The 25,141-nt window shown below is 50.0% G+C and overlaps 1 protein-coding gene across 3 annotated transcripts in view; it reads left to right on the top strand.

Annotated features, from left to right (window-relative positions):
• SLC39A14 (solute carrier family 39 member 14) overlaps positions 1 to 25,141 on the top strand; it is a 55,267-nt gene that overhangs the window by 16,964 nt on the left and 13,162 nt on the right. For 2 of the 3 annotated variants that reach the window (XM_003823597.7, XM_034965809.3), the window contains exons 2-3: positions 20,323 to 20,601; positions 23,930 to 24,116. In XM_003823597.7, coding sequence (XP_003823645.1) covers positions 20,338 to 20,601; positions 23,930 to 24,116 — 451 coding nt within the window. In that variant the 5' untranslated portion in view covers positions 20,323 to 20,337. Of the gene's footprint in view, positions 1 to 6,529; positions 6,648 to 20,322; positions 20,602 to 23,929; positions 24,117 to 25,141 lie in introns of all 3 variants that reach the window. The other variant, XM_034965810.3, reaches the window with a different exon arrangement.

Genomic DNA, 25,141 nt, shown 5'->3' on the forward strand with positions numbered 1-25,141 from the left:
TGATGGCAGGGAAACTCAAAATTTCCATGAGCCACTGAGAAATTCTAGAAACAGCCTGTACTTGTGGACTTTCCTTTTTCTTCCTCTGCCACAGGGAAGAGTGGGAATGTTATTTTTGGTGGGATTATCAGCTGGTTGACCTTCTCAGGGATGTGGAAAGGGAGGCTGCCTGCCCGCCCGGGCCTCTCTCCCACTGCCTGCCTTTGTGTCCCCCCCCCAACCTCACTTTATGTTTAAAAAAAACAAAAAACTCTGGCGGGCGCGGTGGCTGATACCTGTAATCCCAGCACTTTGAGAGGCCAAGGTCGACAGATCACTTGAGGTCAGGAGTTCGAGACCAGCCTGGCCAACATGGCTAAACCCTGTCTCTATAAAAAATACAAAAATTAGCCAGGCGTGGTGGTGGGTGTCTGTAATCCAGCTACTCGCCAGGCTAAGGTGGAAGGATCGCCTGAACCTGGGAGGCAGAGGTTGCAGTGAGCCGAGATTGTACCACTGCACTCTAGCCTGGGCAACAGAGTGAGACTGTCTTAAAAAAAAAAAAAAATCTTGGCCGGGCACAGTGGCTCATGCCTGTAATCCCAGCACTTTCGGAGGCCAAGGCAGGTGGATCACCTGAGGTCAGGAGTTTCAGACCAGCGTCACCAACAAGGTGAAACCCCATCTCTACTAAAAATACAAAAATTAGCCTGGCATGTTAGCAGGCGCCTGTAGTCCCAGCTATTCAGGAGGCTGAGACAGGAGAATTGCTTGAACCCGGGAGGCGGAGGTTGCAGTTGAGCTGAGATCGCGCCACTGCACTCTAGCCTGGGCAACAGAGTGAGATTCTTGTCTCAAAAAACACACACACACACACAAAACAAAAACAAACAAACAAAAAAACTCCACCTTAATGTTTTACATCTGTATTCCAGGCCAGCTTCTCTGGCTCTCCAGGGTCTTCAGTTCTGTTGAAACAACTGCAGGAGAGGGGGGTCCCTGCCCTCTCCCCAAGGTTGCTTGTAGTTCACCCGAGCATAAAGACCAAAGAACAGTAAAAGTGAAATGTGTGGCACCTCATGAATGGGCAGTGGGAAAGTAACATGCTTTCAGTGGGTATTGTTTGGGGATGGACACCAGGTACTACCCGGCCCTCCAGTCTCTGCCCTCCTGGAGCTGACAGTCTAGTTAGGAGGAGATGGATAATGAAAAAAGACTAATAGGGCATTAGGGTTCTCAATGCCTGGGAGTGGGCTTTTTTGTCCACATTGAAGAGGCGACGCTTGAACTGAGACCTGTTAGGAAGGTCTAGGGGAAGAGCATTCTAGGCAGAGGGAATAGCAGGTGCAAAGGCTCTGAGGTCAGAATGAGCTTGATGTGTTAAAGGGATGGGAAGAAGGGCCTGGGTGGCTGGAGCCCAGTGAGTGAGATGAGGCAGTTATATGGTCAGCAGGATGGGCAAAGGCCAGTTGACACAGTGGTTTATAGACCAGGAAGAGGAGTTTAGATTTTATTCCATGTGGCTGGGTGTGGTGGCTCACACCCATAATCCTAGCACTTTGGGAGGATGAGGTGGGGGGATTGTTTGAGGCCAGGAGTTCAGGAGCAGCCTGGGCAACATAGCAAGACCCCGTCTTGAAAAAAGTTAAAAAAGAAATTAGGATGAAAAAGATTTTATTCTTCATATACTGGGAAGACATTGGAGGGATTGAAGCAAGGAAAGTGATGTGATCAATTTGTACTTTATTTTATTTTATTTTTTTGAGAGACAGAGTCTCACTCTCGCCTAGGCTGGAGTGCAGTGGCTCAATCTTGGCTGACTGCAACCTCTGCCTCCTGGATTAATGTGATTCTCCTGCCTCAGCTTCCCAAGTAGTTGGAACTACAGGTGTGCACCACTACGCCTGGCTAATTTTTTGTATTTTTTTGGTGGAGACGGAGTTTCACTATATGTTGGCCAGGCTGGTCCCGAACTCCTGACCTCAGGTGATCCGCTTGCCTCAGCCTCCCAAAGTGCTGGGATTACAGGCGAGAGCCACTGCGCCTGACGAATTTGTACTTTAGAAGGATGACTTTTTTTTTTTTTTTTTGAAATGGAGTTTTGCTGTGTTGCCCAGGCTGGAGTGCAATGGCACGATCTCGGCTCACTGCAACCTCCGCCTCCCGGGTTCGAGGGATTCTCCTGCCTCAGCCTCCCGAGTAGCTGCGATTACAGGCATGTGCCACCACGCCTGGCTAATTTTTGTATTTTTAGTAGAGATGGGGTTTCGCCATGTTAGCCAGGCTGGTCTCGAACTTCTGACCTCAGGTGATCCACCTGCCTCGGCCTCCCGAAGTGCTAGGATTACAGGCGTAAGCCACCGTGCCCACCCCAGATGACTCTTTCATTAAGCTGTGAACTTAAGATTTGGGCACTTGATACGTGCATATGTTAAACTTAAAAGAGGGGAGGTGGGGGACTCTGACAGAACAGAGCTAGATGCTGAGAGGAAGCTGGAAGCCCAGGTAAGAGATTGTATTTTATTTCAACATTTCCTCCATTCAAATTCCTTGTACTCCATCCACTTTGCAAGGAAGACTTGGATGATCTCTTGTCCTCAGGGAGTTTACAATGCAGTGTCTTCAGATTCAGAGAGTCCTTCCAAATTTTCCTGGAGGGGGCCTTGAAGAATGAGCAGCATTTAAAAGGCTATTGTTGGCCAATCGTGGTGGCTCATTCTTGTAATCCCAGCACTTTGGGAGGCTGGGGTGGGAGGATCTCTGAGCCAAGGAATTCAAGACCAGGCTGGGCAATAGGGTGAGACCCTGTCTCTACAAAACAATAAAAAAAGTAGCCAGGCATGGTGGTGTGAACGTCTGGTCCTAGCTGCCCGTGAGGCTGAGGTGGGAGGATCGCTTGGGTCCGGGAGGTCAAGACTGCAGTGAGCTGTGATCATGTCAGTGCACTCCAGCTTAGGTAACAGAGCGAGACCCTGTCTTAAAAAAAAAAAAAAAAAAAAAAAAAAAGCAGTAGTTATTAAAAACTTGGAGTGTCCAGTTGGTGTTAAAGTCGTGATGCAGTTCACTCATCCACTCTCTTGCTGATGGGCTTTTGGGGCCGCCCTGGTTTTTTGTTACTGTGAATAGTGCTGCCATAAGACGTCCTCGGGGTTGAAAGTCACCCAGAAAGGAGCCTGTCCGAGTTGCAAGCTAAAAGCAGAAACGCTTTGTGGCAATCGATTGCTCCCTGGGGTTGGTGTTAGCTGGAAAGGGTAAGCCTTTAAGTCTGGTTAGAATTTTGATCCCTTGTTAATAGGCAGGCAGGCAGTTTGCAGGACGTGGAGGAGTGAAAGGGCAAGTGGAAATACATAAGTGGTTATATTGTCAGGGAAGTCACTTCTTTTGTGCCATATTATCTGGAAAATGCCACCATACCCCCTGCCTTGAAGTTTTTAAACCTGAGGATAGGGGGCCTTGTGTGAGCGGGTGTTGGATCATCTGGCCCTGAGTGAGAGCTGGGTGTGATATGAGCCAGAAGTCTCTGTCCTGGAACCCATTTGTGTGTGTGCCCTAGGCAGCCTCTCTTCAGAGCCCTGGGCCAGGCTCCTCCTGCTTCCTTTGTGTCTCTGACAGGGAGCTTTAAGAAGACACCTGTAGCCGGGAGCATTGGCTCACGCCTGTAATCCCAGCACTTTGGGAGGCCAAGGTGGGCAGATCACCTGAGGTTGGGAGTTTAAGATCAGCTTGTCCAACATGGAGAAACCCCGTCTCTACTAAAAATAAAAAATTTAGCCGGGTGTGGTGGCGCATGCCTGTTCATGTCTGGGGGCAGGGGTGAGGATGTGTCTGTCTGTTTATATATGCGTTTGCACGGTGAGTCTGTGCATATACACATTTAAGCAGCAGGTGCTTATTAAGATCCTACCAACCCCACAGGACTGTTAGGAAACAACCAGAAAAACCTAAAATATTAGCCCTGTCCTTCTAGGACCGTATGACATTGAAACTAAGCAGGAGGTGAGAATGTTTCCTGGATGGGGATGGGACTGGTGCTGGAGGATTGGGGTGGATCTGAGGTGGTGCTGTGTCCTGCAGTACACCCTGTTTTCTTCATCCAGGCCCTTCACACCTCGTGGAGAGAGTGCATGGGGTGCGTGCAAACCACTGACATGAATGGGACTTCCTAGTCCTGTGGCGGGGAGGAGTGTGGAGATAGAAACGTGTAGGGATGGAGGGGTAGGACATTTCAGATGCAGCCCAGGGCAAGAGAGCAGTGGCAGGTGAGGGTGACAGTGGGTAGGACGCCAGTTGGAGAGACCCCTGACTCCCAGGCAGAAGGGCCATAGCACATTGCTGGAGGGACGGAGTGTTGGGAGGTTGTGCTTTGGGTGGGTAGGGCCGGTGATGAAGTGGGGGCAGGAGGTTCTGGAGGGGAGGGGCTGGGTGGCCAGGAGGGAACAGCAGGGGCTGGAGTGTTTCTTTCTGTTCAGGAGCCTGGAATCTTAGGGAGATGCTCTGGGTTCGTGGTGAGCCCCATAGGGAGAAAGCAGAGGATGTGGGAAGGCCTTAACTTCAGTAATGAGATGGTGGCTGCCAGTGACCTTGAGCCAGAAGAATGTGCTGTGTGGGAGGTTTGGACAGCCCGAGGGAAAATGGAGGAATTATGATTCACTTGTCTACCTTTCTAACCCAATTTGGAAATATGGGCTTTTCCTTTCTTTCTTTCAGTAACCCTCTTTCTCATGAGAATGGGGCTTTTTTATTAATCTGTTGATAAGTATTTATAGTTACTGAGAAATCAAAAGTCCAAGATGCAGCCCCTGCCTTTCTTGCTGGCGCCCTGGTCGTGCCCTCTTGAGCAGGGACGACGCAGGGGCTGGGCTGGAAGGGGCCGGCGCTGAGCAGCGGCGCTTCTTACCTGTTTTGGTTAAGAGATCTGGAGATGGAATGAAAAAGCGCTGGCTCTGCCTGTGAGACTGGTAGCCCTCCGACTTCAGTGTGCATCATGATCACCTGAGCACTTAGTCAAACCCAAGTTGCTGGTCCAACCCCAGTGTCTGATTTAGTGGGTTATGGGGGGAAGTGCTAAGAGTTTGCACTTCCAGCTAGTTCCCAGGTGTCAGTGATGCTGCTGTTCCAGCAACCGCACTTTGAGAACCCCTTTCCTGGAGAAATTACCACACAAGACTCTGCATCTCAGCTGCAGACTGGCATGGGCGGGGTCTTTGAGGAGGAGTCGGGCGTGAGCGGGCTTGAGGGCTAGGAGATCGCGCAGGGGGAGGTAGTGGTACAGGAGGACCCGGGGGAGGTGGGGTAGGCTGGGGGCAGGTGGTCTTGGCTGCAGGCCCAGCAGTGGGGTTGCCACTGAGGCTTGGCTTCTGGGGTCCACTTGCTGCCCATCCAAGCATGCCTCGCTACTGCTGCACAGGTGCTTGTCATGGGCCAGCAGATTGACGTGAGCACAACACAAAGGCTAAAGGTCAGCCAAGGGCCCACCTCCCCTCCCCGGGGTGGTGAGGTGAGAGGCTTAGGGGGGCTATCAGTCATTTTGAGAGGTAGGGCGTGCACAGGCTTCTTGTGAGAGGCCCTTGGAGGCACATTTTGCTCAGGGTATTGCTGCCAGAGAGTTGGAGTTAGCATTTATTAGTATTTATTTTACTATTTTGCTTTCTTTTTACAGTCTAGAGGTCTTTTGGTTTTTATACCTGTTATGCCGTGAATTCACAGGGAAGAGGTTCCAGCAGCTCAGGCCCCTACCCTTGGTCCTCACAGTGCCCTCCTCTGGGTGGGGCAGGCTGGCCCTTCAGTTGAACCTAGGTATCTTTCTCTTGGGCTTCCTTCTTTTTCTGGTCATTTTCCTGCATGCGTTCCAGGAAGCAGTCTTGGCTCTTAGAGCGCTCACTGTGCTCAATACGCACATTAATTCTCTTGGCCAGAATCTTGCCCTTGTTTGTTTACAGCTATGCCGACAGCATGGTGGGGAACACTGCAGACGCCTCTGGTTTTGCCATGGTAACATTTGTGGGCTATTCCTTTTTTGAACAGTACCCATTCCCTTGAGGTCTAATGTCTACAGTATCACCTTATAGATTCCCTCGTATGTGGTCAAAGGAACAACTCCATGTTTCCTTTCGACACTAGAGCATACTTCTTTTTTTTTTTTTTGAGACAGAGTCTTGCTCTGTCGCCCAGGCTGGAGTGCAGTGGCGCAATCTTGGCCCACTGCAACCTCCTCCTCCTGGGCTCAAGTGAATCTCCTGCCTCAGCCTCCTGAATAGCTGGGACTACAGGCATGCACCACCATGCCCGGCTAATTTTTGTACTTTTAGTAGAGATGGGGTTTTTCCATGTTGACTGGTCTCGAGCTCCTAGCCTCAAGTGATCTGCCCACCTCGGCCTCCCAAAGTGCTGGGATTACAGGCATGAGCCACCGTGCCTGGCCTACAACTCCATGTTTTCTAGAAGGCCCCTCTCCTCTTCCCCTTTGTGTTCGTCATTTGGGCAAATTGCTGGAAGATGGTGGTTCCAGCTGAAAGGCTTTTTAAAATTTTTAACTTTTTTTTTTTAACAGGGTCTCGCTCTTGTGCAGGCTGGAGTGCAGTGGTGCAATCATAGCTTGTTGCAGCCTCAAGCTCCTGGGTTCAAGCAATCCTCCCACCTCAGCCTCTCACACTGCTGGGATTACAGGGGTGAGCCACCACATCCAGCCCTTGAACCAGTCTTAAGTGTGTAACAGTCCTGCGGGGAGAGCCTGGACACCTTCCGGAGGGTGGATCCTGGGACATGCATTTCCCTGGTGTGGCTCATGGCAAGGACGGTGTGGTTCTGGAGCAGGTGGCTTCTTGTGCCATAGCTATCTGGTGGGAGCACAGGCAGCAGCTCCATGGCATCCCAGCTCTGCAACGTGATCTTTGCAAATAGGTAGCTCCTGGGACTTAGCCTAGAGTCTTGTTAATTCAGCTCTTCGAAGGAGCCTCTAGGCCATTTAATATCCTGTACAAAACCCCTGTCTGCCGAAATAGCCTAACTGCACCCTGATCTATACATCCCCCTTGTCATCATCATTCAGGTTAGGTTCCTTGTTGAATTGTTTGCTTTCCCTACTTTGTTGAGGGCAGGTGCTAGGTCCTTTGCATCCCCAATACCTAGCATGACTTCTGGCACATAATTGGTAAGCAGTGAGTATTTGTTGAATGGATAAACTCTTGGAGTGAGTTTTTAAAGCCAGTAGGTAGTACGCTAGCTTTTAGTTCAATTAATGTAAATGAAATTCAAGGTCAGGGAGTTGTTTACTCTAGAGAAGTGCATAATAGGTGGTCCTGACACCTGACTTCAGATGATCTGGGTTAAAGTTGGTCTGTGGGCCGAGGAGGATAGAATGTCCTTGGAAAGTGGTTCTGAGCTCCTTGTTCTTTTTTTTTTTTTTTTCTTTTGAGATGGAGTCTTTGCTCTGTTGCCCAGGGTGGAGTGCAGTGGCGCGATCTCGGCTCACTGCAACTTCTGCCTCCCGGGTTCAAGCAATTCTCTGCCTCAGCCTCCCGAGTAGCTGGGATTACAGGTACCCGCCACCATGCCCTGCTCATTTTTGTATTTTTAGTAGAGACGGGGTTTCACCACTTTGGCCAGGGTGGTCTTGAACTCCTGACCTCGTGATCCGCCTGCCTCGGCCTCCCAAAGTGCTGGGATTACGGGCATGAGCCGCCGCTCCTGGCCAGGGCTCCCTGTTCTTTATCAGGTTGCAGGGGCGATGCAGGCAGACTTCAGTTAGAAGGGAGGCAAAACTTCTCTGCCTCTAGCCCATTATGTGCCCAGCACTGTCCCAGGCACTGTGTTGCAGGCAGGGAGGAGAGGAGGACATAGAAGAAATAGGAGGGAAGGATGCATTTCAGAAAGTTATCTTCAAGGAATACAAATCTAGCTGGGGAGGCTCCCTGGGAAACAAGGTAATGAGGAGTCCATAATAGCCAGAGAAAAGTGCTGGAAAAGTGATCCAAGACGGCTTCCTGGACAGGGAGGTAATTGAACAGAACCAGAATTCAGGACTAAGTAAAGCCATTGTCCTGAGAACCCAGAAGATAGGGAACTAGGAAGGTGCCGGGCTCAGTGCTGTGCTGTGCAGCCTTTAAGCTCTGTCTTGATCAGAGTGCCTCTGCGAGCTCGGTGCTTTCACAGTTTAATTGTGCCGGACACGCTTGGGAAGTTCCTGGCAGGCCCCAAAGTTGAACCCAGGGCGTGTGGCACGTCGTGTTGTCCAGTGATTTGGCCACTAGATCATGCTTTCTATTTATTTATCTGATCCCGAATAACAAGCCGGGAAGTTCTGCTTCATGGGGGTGACGTAAGTGATGGATGTGAGTACTGCATTTCCTAAGCCACATGCCCGGCCTCACCGTCTGACAAATGGGAGTGAACTTGGATGACAGGGAGAATTTTGCAACTGTCTGGGAAGTGTTGATGGATGAATGATGAGAAGTGAGGTGACTCTGGCCCTGGCCTCGGGTGGGGAAAACACCGGCTGGCCACTGTGGGCCCTTCCCGGGTCCCTGCCCACCTGACTCAGTTGCTTTGGGAAGTCCCCTTTGCTCCAGCTCCAGCTGGGCTGGAGCAAGCCTGGCAAATGTGCTCCCTCCCTCCTTCCCTCCTCCTGGCTCCAGCGCCTGGGCCTGGCTGTCATTACACTCACTCCGTGCTCAGCGTGGGGCTAAATAAGCCATTCCCTGTTTGTCTGTGCCGGCTGCCTGGGGCCCTGACCACCCGTCTCTGCCTCATAACCTCCTCCCACAGGCGCTGGCACACACAATGGGGGCTCAGTAAATATTAGTTGGTGAACAGCAGGCTCAGGGTTCTAATTTTGTTCCCTGCTTCTGGGTCACCAGAGTTTTTATTATTATTTTTCTTAGTTTTCCCATCCTGCCCCTCCCAGCAGCGCGAGGTTTCACAAGGAGAGTGAGTGGGCTCTGCTGGCCGCCCTCCTGCACTGTCTGGAAATTTCCCACCCTGGGTGGGCTTTGACTGTGCCAAGGCTTGAGGCAAAGGTCCTGGGAGCAGGAGCTGGAAGAAGATAATGCATCCTTTTAGGGTATGGAGGAGAGCAGTAGGTGGGAGGGCAAGAGGAGGCAGGGGGAGAATGGGCCGATTAAGCCCCGGGGCAGGGCCAAGCGAGGGTTGGTTTTCCAACTGTGAGATTTGCTGTTTGCCTGAGTGAAGGTGTCAGCCTAGGTCAGCTTGTCTGAGGGGAGAGTGGCTTCTCACACGGTGTTCTTTGGGTGAGTGGGGTGGGCCATGGGCCGGATGGTTTTTCTCAAAGTTCTTTCTACCCCCAGAGAAGCCTGTAGGGCAGTATTCACTTGATGACCAAGCTGGCAGATGACTGGGTTTCTGATTTCGTAAACTGGGACTTACACAGATGACTGTATCGTTGTTAGTTTGACCATGAATATCCACAGTGTATTAATCAAGCATTTGTAAAACATCTGGCAGTTTCCGTAGCCAAATGTGTTTTTTTTAATTGATTTATGTTATTTTGATGATTTTTTGAGACAGGGTCTTTCTCTGTCACCCAGGCTGGAGTGCGGTGGCACAGTCATAGCTCACTGCAGCCTCAAACTCCTGGGCTCAAGCAGTCCTCCCACCTCAGGCCTCCTCAGCAGTGGGGACTACAGGCATGCATCACCACACCTGACTAACTTTTGCATTTTTTATAGAGACAGGGTTTCACCATGTTGCCTGGGCTGGTCTTGAACTCCTGAGCTCAAGCAATCTACCTGCCTTGGCCTCCCAGAGTGCTGGGATTACAGACATGGGCCACCGCCCCCAGCCCTGTAATGATTTTTTATTATTTCTTATCTGAAGGGGTGTTTTTTTTTTTTTTTGAGACAGAGTCTCGCTCTGTTGCCAGGCTGAAGTATAGTGGCGTGATCTTGGCTCACTGCAACCTCCGCCTCCGGGGTTCAAGTGATTCTCCTGCCTCAGCCTCCCAAGCAGCTGGGACTACAGGCGTGCGCCACCGCACCCAGCTAATTTTCGTATTTTTAGTAGAAGCGGGGTTTCACCATGTTGGCCAGGATTGTCTCTATCTCTTGACCTCGTGATCCACCTGCCTCAGCCTCCCAAAGTGCTGGGATTGCAGGCATGAGCCACCATGCCCAGCCCTGTAATGATTTTTTATTATGTCTTTTTTTTTTTTTTTTGAGTTGGAATCTCGCTCTGTCACCCAGGCTGGAGTGCAGTGATCTCAGCTCACTACAAGCTCCACCTCCCGAGTTCACGCCATTCTCCTGCCTCAACCTCCCAAGTAGCTGGTACTACAGGCGCCCACCACCACGCCCGGCTAATTTTTTGTATTTTTAGTAGAGACGGGGTTTCATCGTGTTAGCCAGGATGGTCTCGATCTCCTGACCTTGTGATCCGCCCGCCTCGGCCGCCCAAAGTGCTGGGATTGCAGGCGTGAGCCACCACGCCCGGCCGATTTTTTATTATTTCTTATAGGAAGGGTTTTAATGCTCACCGTCAGTCCTCTTACCATGCTTTCTGCATTCCTGAGCTGTCCGTATTTCCATTTCTGTATTAATTACATACATTTCATTGTTAAGTCTTATTTCCCCCCTAGGAAGGGGACTATATTTTCTGACTTCTTTCATGCCCAACAATTTCTGCCTGTTGTCTTTACCAAATTGTGTGATGTGTTGGCTGGGGATCATATTCTCGGCTCATAGTTTCTTTTGCTCTGAATTGTGGAGACTTTCTGACATTCTTGCATTCTCTTCTGACACTGAATGGTGCTATTCGGGAAAGAAGAAGGCAGTTTGAATTTTTTCCCGTTTAAAAGAAGTTTTAGTATGTTTCTCAATTTTCTTTTCTTTTCTTTTTTTTTTTTTTTTTTGAGACAGACTCTCACTCTGTCGCCAGCCTGGAGTGCAGTGGTGCAATATTGGCTCACTGCAACCTTCGCCTCCCGGGTTCAAGCAATTCCCCTGCCCCAGCCTCCTGAGTAGCTGAGACTACAGGTGTGCGCCCCCACACCTGACTAATTTTTATATTTTTAGTAGAGTTGGGGTTTCGCCATATTGACCAGGTTGGTCTTGAACTCCTGACCTCAAGTGAGCCACTGCGCCCAGCCAGGAAAATCTTGTGTTTTATCTTAGAACACATCTTCCATTTCATTCTTGGGTTCCCCTCTCCGGGAATACGAGTTATCCTTTTGTTAGTCTCTTTGTCTTCTCACTGTTTTTGGTTTAAGTTTTCTTGTCCATCTGCATTCACTGTGATTATCTCAAACTTTCCTTGAGCCATTTATGCCTAGTGTTCCATTTTTTGAACACCAAGCATATAGGAGTTAATTTATATCCTGCTCAAGGTCATCGCCAAAGTCTGATTGCAAAAATTCAAAAAATTGCAACCTCAGGCATAAATGGGTTAAATGACCGGCAGAATTTTGTTCTGTATTTGTCATAATGTATTGGTTCTTCAGTGAGGTTTTATTCCTCTTTTTTAGTAAGCCTGCATCCTCTTTTGGTCTCATGTTGGTTATAATCTCATCTTTGAGCTCTCGTCTCGTGGAACTGATGTTTTAATGAGGCTATTCCTCGGTGTGGAGCAGTGGTGAGGAACAGCTTTCTCTGGAGTTGTGGTTTACCTGTCTGTGGCTTGCTTTGCCTGCCGTTTCTTTTCCTCTTCCTCACGTGAGTGCAATTCTGCTCACATGTTCTGTTGGCTCTAAAATAAGAAAGGAACTTTCCTCTCCAGGTTTGTCCCTGCCTCTCAGCTCCAGGAGTGCTAAGGGCTGGGTATTTATGACCTGTTTTCTGTAGCCTGAAGGAATGCTAACTGTGTGGTGAGGTGGGTCTGTCCTCTATTCAGGGATGTAGTCCCTGCAATGTGGCTCAGCTCACTTCCTTGGGAGTTGTATTCCTTTTCTGTTAGAAGAGAAGGCACACTTGGCCAGGCACGGTGGTTTCCGCCTGTAATCCCAGCACTTTGGGAGACCGAGACAGGTGCGTCACCTGAGGTCAGGAGTTTGAGACCAGCTTAGCCAACATGGTGAAACCCTGTCTCTACTAAAAATACAAAAATTAGCTGAGTGTGGTGGTGCATGCATGTAATTCCAGCTACTCAGGAGGCCGAGGCAGGAGAATCGCTTGAACCCGGGAGGCAGAGGTTACGGTGAGCCGAGATCACGCCACTGCACTCCAGCCTGGGCAACAGAGCAAGACTCCATCTTAAAAAATATATAAATAAATAAATAGAGAGAGAGAGAGAGAGAGAAGGACTACTAACTGGAATTTGGAATTGGATCATGTCCTCAATTCAGAATGTGGCCCGGGAGCCCTTATTTCCTTCCAAGGGAGTCGGCCCATTGTTTTTGGTCCAGGTGCACCGTTTTTTTTTTTTTGCTCTTCCCCGGTAGCTTTTCCTCCTACTACTCAACTGAAGAGGAAAAAGACTTCCTCTTGCCACATTTGGGGATGTGAGTGAGAATTCTGCTTCTGCCCTTGTCATTCATTTGGTTTGTCAGGGTTGGGCCAGGAATAGAACATGAGCCATGCGTGGTGCCTCCTTCCTTTTTCCTTGCCTCTGGTTTTGAAGTTAATATATCTCTGATTAGATCTGTTTTCTTGTTTGGTTGCATTGGTTAATTTTTTTTTTCTTTTAAAAGTTTTACTCATTTTGTTAATTATCAGGTGTAGGAAAATTACACTTGTATTTCATTTTTTCATCTTAAGTCTTTAGTGTTTCAATATACTTGTTTTTATAATACTCATTAAACTCTGCAAGTTTATTCTCTTCTTTTCAAACTACGGATAGGGGTTCATTGTAATAATATGTTGCTTGTAGTCCTACCAAAAATTGGGCTTCAGATTCACGTCCGTGGCCCTTCCATTGCCAGGCAGCGCTTCCCAGCCCACTAGCACCCGCAGTCCTCAAGAGAAGTAGCCCTTGATTTTTTTTATTCCTTAAGACCTCCTCCTGGCCGGGCGCGGTGGCTCACGCCTGTAATCCCAGCACTCTGGGAGGCCGAGGCGGGAGGATCACGAGGTCAGGAGATCGAGACCATCCTGGCTAACACGGTGAAACCCCGTCTCTACTAAAAATGCAAAAAATTAGCTGGGCGTGGTGATGGGCGCCTGTAGTCCCAGCTACTCGGGAGGCTGAGGCAGGAGAATGGCGTGAACCCGGGAGGCGGAGCTTGCAGTGAGCCGAGATAGCGCCGCTGCACTCCGGCCTGGGCGAAAGAGCGAGACTCAGTCCCCCCCAAAAAAAAGAAAGACCTCCTCCTTCCACCCTGAGGCCTGGCTTTGTCCTTTGTCTGCAACTTGTCAGGGTTTTTCCCTACGCCTGGGCTCCAGATGGCTCTTGGCTCACCCAGGGCCTTTTGCTATTGTGTGACTCACAGAGAGCTAACCTTGAGCCATGGTTATCTGCTAGCTGGAGATACATTCTTATCAGGCTCAGCGGTCACACCCCTAGAGTGGGGCAGGGAAGGAAGAGTGGAGAAAGTGCAGTCTGCTTGAAGGGCTGATGCAGAAATGAGCTGTTTTCCTGGGAGAGAACCCCAAGGGAGTGGTGGGAGCTGCCTTTGTAGTTACTGTCTTGTGGATGGTCATAAGCCTGGGTGATGTGCCAGGACCATGGGTCCCTTGGAGACCCCTTTCTCTGTCCCTGAGGAATATGTGAGAACCAGACGGCTCATTTACGTCCTTTGAGAAGACAGCTGGGGGGACGTCTTAGGATGATTCACTGAGGCCAGTCCGTGGTGGAACCAAGAGCTCTGGGGAACATAATTTCTATCAGCCTGGCTTCTACTTGGCCGCCCCCTCCACTCCCTCACCCACCCCTGCAACCCTGCGGTCTTTCTTTGTGTAGACCATCAGCCTTCTCATAATTTTAAGTAAAATGCTTAATAAAACCCCGGTTTAGACTGCCTTCAAACCGACCGCCACCCCAGAGCCTGCAGCTGACTCTGACCCTGCGTAAGAGCCCCACCCTGGCGATGTCCTGTGCACCCACACAGGCTGTGCTTGGCGGGGCACAGTGGGCACGAGGGGTAGGGGGCAGACACACAGCTTCTTGGCGTTGGAAATCGTCTGAGTTGGGCAAGTTTGTCTCTGGAGCATTTGAGCTTAGTTTTCATGTTTTGTTTCTGCACCCAGAATCTGAGAGTGGGAGTGGTGGGTTCCCTGGCCAGCAGAGTGGGGGTGCGGTGGGGGGTTGTCAGGAAAGGGAGGGGACAAGTGGATGCCCGGCTGCTCCGAGGCCTTGTTGGTTTCTGTTGCCTGTTCTCATATCTATGCCCAGCCTCTAGACCCAGCGTCACAGAAGTGAATGTTTGCTCCTCTCTGAGAGGGGAGGTGGGCTTAGAAAAAAATGCAGCATGCTGAACATCACAGAAGCATCTGTGCAGGACACAAGTGCCGCTTCTAGGCAGAGCTACTTCTGGACCAAGTGAAGGGTGACGGTAGGTGGAATTCCAATTATGGGCCTCTGGATGGTAAGGCAACTTCTGAGCTTCCATAGAGGGTTCCAGAACAGGTGTCTTGCTTTTTCCTATGTCTCCCTCCCACCTCCCCAAGGGTTGGGTCTGGCGCCTTAGACACAGAAGGAGGGCACTAAAATAATTTTACTTATTTGACCCTGAGGCAAGTGCACCCTCGGGCAGAGAGACTCTAGCCCCTCTCCAGCAGGAAGAGATGGCCTGGGGGCACTCCCAAGCCACAGCACACTTCGTTTTGTCTCCTTCCCACTTGTCTTTCTGCCCCTGAAAGGTGTCCATCCTTACTTGAGGGCAGCTGGCCCGACACCCTGGGGGGACTGGAGTGGCTCTCCAGGGGCCACACATGGAATGGAACCTGGCGTGGGGCTTCCTCCTGCAGCTGGGGCCATGCGCGCGGACCCCTGCCCGGCCTCCCCGTCCCAGCGGCGTCAACAGCTGTGTGTTTCCCTCTTCTTTCTTTCCTCTCTAATACCTTTTACAAACCTTTTCCCCGCTAAGAATAACTTGTAGTTAAAAAGAAGACAAGACTCCACTGGAGCAGAAAACTCCCCTTTCATGCCTGCCAAAAGGCCGGGGTCACTTGGACTTAAGTGTCACTCGCAGCTCCTAGATCCTCCCCAACCCTTGCGGGTGAGTGCATGTCTCAAGCGCTGGCCAGGCAGGAGGGCTGTGCTCGCTGAATCCGCACACCCCATGGAGACAGGTCTAGACCTGAGCCTGGATGCTGTCTTGTGGGCGTCAATGCCCAGTGCAGCACACGTCCTGGAGGAAAGAGCAGCTGTGCCGCAGGGGAGAAAAGGTCACCTGGGAGAAGCGAAGGTGGTCCTGTGGGCTCATTCTTCTGATGGTACAACCTGAAGGTGCCTCTTCCCTAGCACTCCAGGCTGTCATAGCAGCCACCTGAGGGGCCGAGGGGCCACTGGGTCTGGGAAAAGTAAATGCTTCGTAAATGCTCACCTCTAGGTGAATGCCAGCCAGGCAAAGCTGCTAAAATCACCCTGAGTTTCCCACACCTGAAGTCTTTTGGGGTTTGTTTGCTCAGTGGTTTGAAGTTACAGCGGTTAAGTTTGAGAAATGCAGCTGAGGGGGGAACATCTGTTGGTTTATCTTGTTGAAGTAGCCCCAGAGCACGAGCACTGTGACAGAGTGTGTCCTCTAAAGGCTACCTAGGGCCGTCCCCTCATAGCACTGCAGAGCGTTGTAAGCCAAGATTTGGATGCTTGTTGGGGCTGTTAGACATCGGGAAAGATCTGCACAGAGACACGCAGGACTTTGTGGATCTCCGTGGGTTCCAGGACATGTATTTTTATGTCTTTGTGCAGAGGGCATGGTGGTTAAGAAAGCACTGAATTTAACGTCATTCAGACCAGGCTTTGATTTACAAAGCAATTCAGCTTCTGGCTTTGCTGCTTGCTTCTGTGGGTCATGTTTCCTAATCGCTGAACCCCAGTGTCCTTGTCTGTTACGTGGAGTAAGTTTCCCAGCTTCTGTTAAAGGAACTGGGGAATGCCAAGTGCTTAGCAAGGTCTGCACTCGGTAAATGCTAGCTGCTGTCCATCATCTCTTTGCCTTTTCTTTTCTAAATACAGGCAGACCTCCCGCTTGTTTTGACAGTACAACTCCTGCCATCGACAGTTCACAGTCTGCTCTGATGGATAACCACTTTCTTTGTACAACAGGTTTTTAGTCATTTTTGCCTAAGATCCACCCTGCTCGCCAAAATTTAACATTTGTCTCTTGGTGGAGATTTGAGAGTTGTGAATCTCAAAGTAGCACTTTTACAAACCGTCATTGTGGCTGATGCCGAATCCATCCATGTGGACTCAAAGTATATATTCCACTGAAGAGTGATATTTTATGTCCCCAGATTCTGTGCGTGCCCCATACGTGGATCCTAAAGCATGTAATGTCCCTGGGTGTATCACAGTAGGGGACTTAAGTGATGTGTGTGCCCCAGGGCCTGGAGTTAAGATACTTTAGTTGGCCACAGGATATGTCTGACAGTTTCATTAGCAGCCTGATGTTTGGGCTGAGAGAGTCAGAGTTGGGAACCCTGCTGATTTATAAGTCTTATAATTATTATAGCTAAATTTTATTGAGTGCTTTCTATATGGTTCAGGTACTTGGCAAGGGCCTTGCCATAGCTTATGCTGTTAGATCCTCAAAGTAATCTAATGAGGTGGATACCAATTTTATAGATGAGAAAACTGAGGGTAGAGGGAGACTGGGTTGCTTGTCTGTAGTTACTTACAAGCAGCTGTGCAGAAATTCAAGGTAGGTTTGTCTGACACTGAAGGCCATGATAAGCTGCATCGCTGCTTTGAGTGATTCTAGAATGTTGACTCCAGTTAAATAATTCATCCAAGATCACATTGCTGGTAAGTGGCAGAGCCAGGATTCAGGCAAGCCTGCTCTCAGCCACTCTGCCGCTGTTCCTCTGTTGTAAGCAAAGCCTCAGGGCATGTGATGTACTGAGATTAGTGTCCGAGCCCTGGGTGCCTGGGTAAGAAATGGCTGCAGTGATTGGCTGCTTCTTGGTCTGGAGAAAGGAGACTCATTTTCCCCTCTGGATAATTTGTTTAGATCACTAATTAAATTATAACCATACTAAGGGAGGTGGTTAACAAAAGAAAAATCGTCATCAATCTTACTTTAAGCTTTCATTTATCTGTGTTCTTTCTTTCTGTCTTTCTCTTTCTCTTCTCTTTCTTTACTTTTTTTTTTTTTTTTTTTTTTTGAGATGGAATCTTGCTCTGTCCCCCAGGCTGGAGTGCAGTGGCACTATCTCGGCTCACTGCAAGCTCCGCCTCCTGGGTTCAAGTGACTCTCCTGCCTCATCCTCCCGAGTAGCTGGGATTGTGTGTGGCTGGCTAATTTTTGTATTTTTACTACAGACGGGGTTTCACCGTGTTGGCCAGGCTGGTCTCGAACTCCTGAGCTCAAGTGATCTGCTGGCCTTGGTCTCCCAAAGTGCTGGGATTACAGGCGTGAGCCGCTGTGCCTGGCCTCATTTGTCTGTGTTCTTTCTCAGTTCTAAACTCTGCCACATAATTGCCCTGCTTTTTAACTTGCCATTATGCCATGACTCATTTATAGCTGCATAATATTCCATGAAACTGATATGATTTACTTGACCCATAACACATCTTTCTGCATATAGCCTTTTTACTTTTGGATTACTTCTATTAAAGCAAATTAATTAATTATTAATTGTTAATTGAGGGATTTATATATTTTCCTTATCACATAACTTTTCAAGAGTCCCATTATAGGCCGGACGCAGTGGCTCACGCCTGTAATCCCAGCACTTTGGGAGGCGGAGGCGCGTGGGTCACGAGGTCAGGAGATTGAGACCATCCTGGCTAACACAGTGAAACCCCGTCTCTACTAAAAATACAAAAACAAAATTAGCCAGGCGTGGTGGCGGGTGCCTGTAGTCCCAGCTACTTGGGAGGCTGAGGTGGGAGAATGGTGTGAACCCAGGAGGCGGAGCTTGCAGTGAGCCAAGATCTGGCCACTGCACTCCAGCCTGGGCGACAGAGCAAGACTCCATCTCAAAAAAAAAAAAAAAAAAAAGAGTCCTATTATTTATGCAGTCAGTGGTATCTTATTCTATTGCTTAGCCTCACAAACATGAAATGTTTTATATTAAAAAAATCTGGCCGGGCGCGGTGGCATACGCCTATAATCCCAGCACTTGGGGAGCCCGAGGCAGGAGGATCATCTGAGGTCAGCAGTTCGAGAACAGCCTGACCAACATGGTAAAACCCTGTCTCTACTAAAAATACAAAATTAGCCAGGTATGGTGGCCAGCGCCTATAATCCCAGCTACTTGGGAGGCTGAGGCAGGAGAATTGCTTGAACCCAGGAGGTGGAGGTAGCAGTGAGCCGAGATGGCGCCACTGCACTCCAGCCTGGGCAACAGAGTGAGACTCCATCTCAAAAAAAAAAAAAAGCTATGTTGCTATTTTAATAAGTAGCAAAATGGAACCAGCCAAGTTTTAAATTTATGTTCTCAATACTATAGAGAGGCTGTTTTTTATGTTTGTTTACTAATTTGTACAGTATAGAAATAAACCTATGTCATATCAAATGGTATATATTTTTGCCAGTCTGTAATTTTTCTCTTTTAGTTATGGTGTTTGTTTGTTTGTTTGTTTGTTTGTTTTTTGAGACAGAGTCTCGCTCTGCCGCCCAGGCTGGAGTGCAGTGGCACAATCTTGGCTCACCGCAGGCTCTGCCTGCAGGGTTCACACCATTCTCCTGCCTTAGCCTCCCGAGTAGCTGGGACTACAGGCGCCCGCCACCACACCCGGCTAATTTTTTCTATTTTTAGTAGAGATGGGGTTTCACTGTGTTAGCCAGGATGGTCTCGATCTCCTGACCTCGTGACCTGCCTGCCTTGGCCTCCCAAAGTGCTGGGATTACAGGCATGAGCCACTGCGCCCGGCCTATTTATTTATTTATTTATTTTGAGACGGAGTCTCGCTGTGTCGCCCAGGCTGGAGTGCAATGGCACGATCTTGGCTCACTGCAACCTCTGCCTCCCAGGTTCAAGCGATTCTCCTGCCTCAGCCTCCTGAGTAGCTGAGATTACAGATGTGCACCACCATGCCTGGCTAATTTTTTGTATTTTTAGTAGAGATGGGATTTCACCATGTTGGCTCAGCTGGTCTCGAACTCCTGACCTTGTGATCCACCCACCTCAGCTTCCCAAAGTGCTGGGATTACAGGCATGAGCCACAGTGCCCGGCCGATGTTTATGTTTTAATAGCTTTATTTCAGAGCATTTCAAACATATATAAGTAGACAGGGCCGGGCACAGTGGCTCACGCCTATAATCCCAGCAGTTTGGGAGGCCGAGGTGGGTGGATCACTTGAGCCCAGGAGTTTGAGACGAGCGGGCAAATATGGTGAAACCCCATCTCTACTAAAAATACAAAAATTAGCCAGGCGTGATGGCAAATGCCTGTAATCCCAGCTCCTCAGGAGGCTGAGGCAGGAGAATTGCGTGAACCTGGGAGGTGGAGGTTGCAGTGAGTCGAGATCGTGCCACTGCACTTTAGCCTGGGAGACAGAAAGACTGTCTCAAAAACAAACAAACAAACAAACAAACAAACAAAAACTAGACAGACAGTCTGATGAATTCCTATCTACCTGTCACTTAGTTCCAGTGAATATCAGCTCATGCCTGATCATGTCTCATCCACACCCCTGTGCTCATACCCCCTCCTTTATTATTTTGAAGCAGCCCCCAGATATAAGATGTCAAATCCATGGTTATTTTAGTACCTCTAAAACGACTTCTAAAAAATCATAACTGGCCGGGTGCAGTGGCTCACGCCTGTAATTCCAGCGCTTTGGGGGGCCGAGGTGGGTGGATCACCTGAGGTCATGAGTTCGAGACCAGCCTGGCCAACATGATGAAACCCGATCTCTACTAAATATAGAAAAAAATTAGTTGGGTGTGGTGGCGGGCCCCTGTAATACCAGCTACTTGGGAGGCCCGAGGCAGGAGAATCACTTGAACCCAGGAGGCGGAGGTTGCAGTGAGCTGAGATTGCGCCACTGCACTCCAGCCTGGGCAACGAGTGAATATCCCGTCTCAAAAAAAAAAAAAAATCATAACCGCATTGCTGTTTTTTTTTTTTTTCATTTTTCAATCTAATCAAAACTGTTGAATTTGTCCTTTTTATTCATTTTTATTCTGTGCTTTCAAAAGAAGGGTTTTTCTCAAAGGCTAATTCAAGAAGGAGCAGAGAGGCAGAGACTGAGGGATAGTCTCAACATGTTCAGTGTGTGGCGGACAGGCCTGGCGCAGTTGCCGGCACACAGGGAGAGGTCTCAGCTTCACCTGCCTTTTTCTCTCACAGGTTTATTCAGTCACCATGAAGCTGCTGCACCCGGCCTTCCAGAGCTGCCTCCTGCTGACCCTGCTTGGCTTATGGAGAACCACCCCTGAGGCTCACGCTTCATCCCCGGGTGCACCAGCTATCAGCGCTGCCTCCTTCCTGCAGGATCTAATACATCGGTATGGCGAGGGTGACAGCCTCACTCTGCAGCAGCTGAAGGCCCTGCTCAACCACCTGGATGTGGGAGTGGGCCGGGGTAATGTCACCCAGCACGTGCAGGGACACAGGAACCTCTCCACGGTAAGGCTCCCCTGTGAGCCAGCAGCTCTGCTCAGCCCCGTCTCTGGCCTCTCAGGGTTCCCTGTCTAGTTGGGCCCAGGGCAGCCTGGCAGCTTGGCAGAGGTAGGATGAGGCAGACAAGTCGCGATGATAGAGTGGACAGGCTGATTCTTTCTCCCTCATTGTCTGAATCAGCAAATTCTGAGTCTTCTGCAGCACCTTCTGACCCCCTGCATAGGTGTTCTGAAGCCCTTAACAAAAGGCAGCCTGGGGCCGGGCACAGTGGCTCACGCCTGTAATCCTAGCACTTTGGGAGGCCAAGGCGGGTGGATTATCTGAGGTCAGGGGTTCGAGACCAGCCTGGCCAACATGGTGAAACCCCAACTCTACTAGAAATACAAGAATTAGCCAGGCATGGTGGCGGATGCCTGTGATCCCAGCCACTTGGGAGGCTGAGGCAAGAGAATCGCTTGAACCCAGGAGGTGGAGGTTGCAGTGAGCCAAGATCGAGCCATTGCACTCCAGCCTGGGCAACAGAGCGAGAATCTGTCTCAAAACAAAACAAAATAAAAGGCAGCCTGGAAGTGGGGTTCTCAGCCCCCCAGAATCTTCCTCAGTGCCGCACTTGAGTCACTCCGAAATGCTGAGAAAACACGGCTCCCAGGACGGTATTTCTCATAGAGTTTACCATTGACAGAGCCCATTACACACTATCCCGGGTGAGCCCACAGTCCCTCAAGGTGCAGGTGAGATTATCTGCATTTTATAGGAGAGGACACCGAGGGTCCCGCAGTGAGTCCCTGCGGAGACCAGGGCTGGAACACCAGGTCTTTGGATTCTGTGTTCTTTCTTCCATATCATCTCTGCTAATCAGACTCTGGGGCTATTTGTGGCAGCCAAATATAAGTCAGCCAGCAAAATCTTTATATATCGACTTTGTTCCCTGTGCTGGTGTTGTGAGAAATAGAGAAAAATGAGTCATATTTAGGGAGCTGACTGTCACGATGGGGAGTTAACCAACAGAGGACAAAGTCAGCAGGCACTGAAATGAAGCATTGCATTTTGTGGGTTGGACAGTAATTGTAGGATGCAGAAATGAGAGGGGGAGATGAGTGTGCTGCAGTCATCAGGGAAGGCTCGAGCGTGGGGTGTCCTCCAACTGCCCCTTGAAAGATGAGTGCAGTGTGGAGATAAAATGGACGGGGGTGCTGGGCACTGTGGCTCACGCCTGTAATCCCAGCACTTTGGGAGGCCTAGGCAGGCAGATCACTTGAGATCAGGAGTTTGAGACTAGCCTGGCCAACACAGTGAAACCCCATCTCTACTAAAAATACAAAAATTAGCTCGGTGTGGTGGTGGGTGCCTCTAATCTCAGCTACTCCGGAGGCTGAGGTGAGAGAATCACTTGAACCCAGGAGGTGGAGGCCTCAAAAGTTGGGGGGGAGGGGCGGGGCCGGGCGCGGTGGCTGACGCCTGTAACCCCAGCACTTTGGGAGGCTGAGGCAGGTGGATCACAAGGTCAGGAGATCGAGACCATCCTGGCTAACACGGTGAAACTCTGTCTCTGCTAAAAATCCAAAAATTATCTGGGTATGGCGGGAGATACCTGAGTCCCAGCTACTTGGGAGGCTGAGGCAGGAGAATTGCTTGAGCCCAGGAGGCAGAGGTCGCCATGAGCGGAGATTATGCCACTGCATTCCAGCCTGGCGACAGAGCAAGACTCCATCTCAAAAAATAAAAATTAAAAAAAGGGACGGGGGAACCACGTGGCTTGGATGCGAACACCTGAGCACATCAGATGCTGAGCCAGAGACAAGCACGCCCCCATGCCCCTGCGGGGTGATGCAGCTGCGTGAGCTTCAGGACCTGCCAGGATAGCAGCAGCATCTCGGGGTGGCGGGAGTCCAGCCCTCAGCCTTAGAAGCGCAGGCACTTATTTTGGCAGCACACCGAGAGGGCTGACTCTCAGAGATAAGCCCATGTGAGACCGAACTCAGAAAAGGCCTGGCATGTAGGTGTAGACAGTATAATTAGAAGTGGAGCTGCAGATTTCACAGGAACGGTTCGTGAGAAGCGCTTACCTGCTACCTCCCAAGGTGACTGTGTGTGGCGGCTGCTGGCCGGCCATGGCCCACTTCCCTGAATCTTCAGGTTTTCCTCCCCTAACCTCTGTGAACACATATGTCTTTCAGGCTGAGGGCAGTCCTATGGTTGAGGATGTGTGGGGCTGATCGGGCAGCACCACAGTTTTGGCAGAGCCCCACCCTTAGACATTTCAGCTTCAGAGAAGTAGCTGGAACCCGCATTTTAACATAATAGCTCCCTGGGCTATTGTGATGTGCAGCCAGATTTGGTACGAAGCTTGTATCTTCAGGCACACACACAGAATGGTGTTTTCTTTCTCTTTTGTTTTGTGGGGGATGGAGTCTTGTTCTGTTGCCCAGGCTGGAGTGCAGTGGCGCGATCTCGGCTCACTGCAATCTCCGCCTCCTGGGTTCAAGTGATTCTCCTGCCTCAGCCTCCCGAGTAGCTGGGATTACAGGCGTGAGCTAACACGCCCGGCTAATTTTTGTATTTTTAGTAGAGATGGGGCTTCAACATGTTGGCCAGGCTGGTTTTGAACTCCTGACCTCAAGTGATCTGCCCATCTGAGTCTCCCAAAGTGCTGGGATTACAGGCGAGAGCCACCGCACCTGGCCCCAGAATGGTGTTTTCTAGAAACTATACCCTAGTGACAATATTTTGCTTTTTTTTTTTTTTTTAAGAGACAGGGTGTTGCTCTGTCACCCAGGCTGGACTGCAGTGGTGTGATCATAGCTCATTCACTGTAGCCTCTAACTCCTGGGCTCTAGCAGTCCCCCTGCGTCAGCCTCCTCAGTAGTTGAGAGTACAGGTATGTGCCGCCACACCTCACTAATTTTTCAACTTTTTGTAAAGAAGGGGTCTCATGTTGCCCAGGCTGGTCTCCAATTTCTGTCCTCAAGTGATCCGCCTGCCTTGGCCTTCCAAAGTGCTGGGATTACAGTGTTAGCCACTGTGCCCGGCCACTTTGGTGACAATGATTGGAATCTTGTCATTCCCAAAGTTTCTCAGGCACTCATTTACCGACGGTTGTGCTTATGATATGTAACTTTCCCGGCTGCCTGAGCCATAAGGATTAGTTACTAGTTTTTTAAGTTTAGGGAATACCTTGCCCTCATCCCTATACTAGATGAATCTACAAATTCCCTGAAATTTGGACATTTCTGTCTTCTTTTTTTCCTCTGGGAAGGCTGAGTAGGTTGCTGTTTAGCAGGGCAAGGCCTGACCTTTGGGGTCTAAGCGGCTTCCTGCCCTTCCTGTGTTTCAGTGCTTTAGTTCTGGAGACCTCTTCACTGCCCACAATTTCAGCGAGCAGTCGCGGATTGGGAGCAGCGAGCTCCAGGAGTTCTGCCCCACCATCCTCCAGCAGCTGGATTCCCGGGCCTGCACCTCGGAGAACCAGGAAAACGAGGAGAATGAGCAGACGGAGGAGGGGCGGCCAAGCGCTGTTGAAGGTGAGCCAGGCCAGGAAGGCAGGAGCCCATCTCCCATCTCGCCCTCGTCTCACAAGGACCCCTGGGCTGAGCTGCTGCTGCTCCTCACTGAATGCCTCACCAGTGATGACCAGGATGAGGTTGTCAGTGTCAGGAGCGGGAGCGATGATTGGATGGATAATTTTTGTATTTTGCAAGGATGGCCTAGCACATTGTCAGACTCCTGGGCCGTAGCTGGCGAATGTTCAGAGTGTTGGACTTCTTGAGCGGCCTATGGATCCCTTTTTGGTCCGCTTTTTGTTTTATGTTGAACCACGGGGGCCCAACCCTTTGGCTTTTTTAATCTTTTTTTTTTTTTTTTTTTTTTTTTTTCTGAGATAGGATGTCGCCCTGTCTCCGAGGCTGGAGTCCAGTGGTGCAATCATAGCTCACTGCAGCCTTGACCTTCTGGCCTGAAGTGACCCTCCTGCCTCAGCCTCCTGAGTAGCTGGGACTACAGGCATGCACCGCCATGCCCAGCTAATTTTTAAATTTTTTGTAGAGACACGGTCTCACTATGTTACCCAGGCTGGTCTCAAACTCCTGGGCTCGAGTGATCCTCCTGCCTCGGCCTCCCAAAGTGCTGGGATCACAGGCATGAGCCACCATACCTGGCCTACTTTGGTTTTATAGTTTTTCCTTTAAGACCTCCCGGAGGCTGCACTTGGCCCCTGAATCCTTCTTCCCCTCCCTATCCCGGTATCCCTGATCCAGCCACAGTAGGCTTGCCACGAGCTGTGAGTGTATACCCTGATAGCCCTAAGCCCCATAGGGCCGGCGTGTGCTGCCTGAGTGTCAGCACCCGGAATATACTGTCTGTGTTACTGCAAGTCCCTGTTTTCTGCTGTCATTATTTACTTGTATGGCTTTTTTTTGTTTTTTTTTGTTTGTTTTGAGACAGACTTTCGCTCTTGTTGCCCAGGCTGAAGTGCGGTGGTGCAATCTCGGCTCACTGCAACCTCCGCCTCCTGGGTTCAAGCGATTCTCCTGCCTCAGCCTCCTGAGTA

This window comes from Pan paniscus, chromosome 7 (genome assembly GCF_029289425.2).
Source record: "Pan paniscus chromosome 7, NHGRI_mPanPan1-v2.0_pri, whole genome shotgun sequence".
Taxonomy (NCBI): domain Eukaryota; kingdom Metazoa; phylum Chordata; class Mammalia; order Primates; family Hominidae; genus Pan; species Pan paniscus.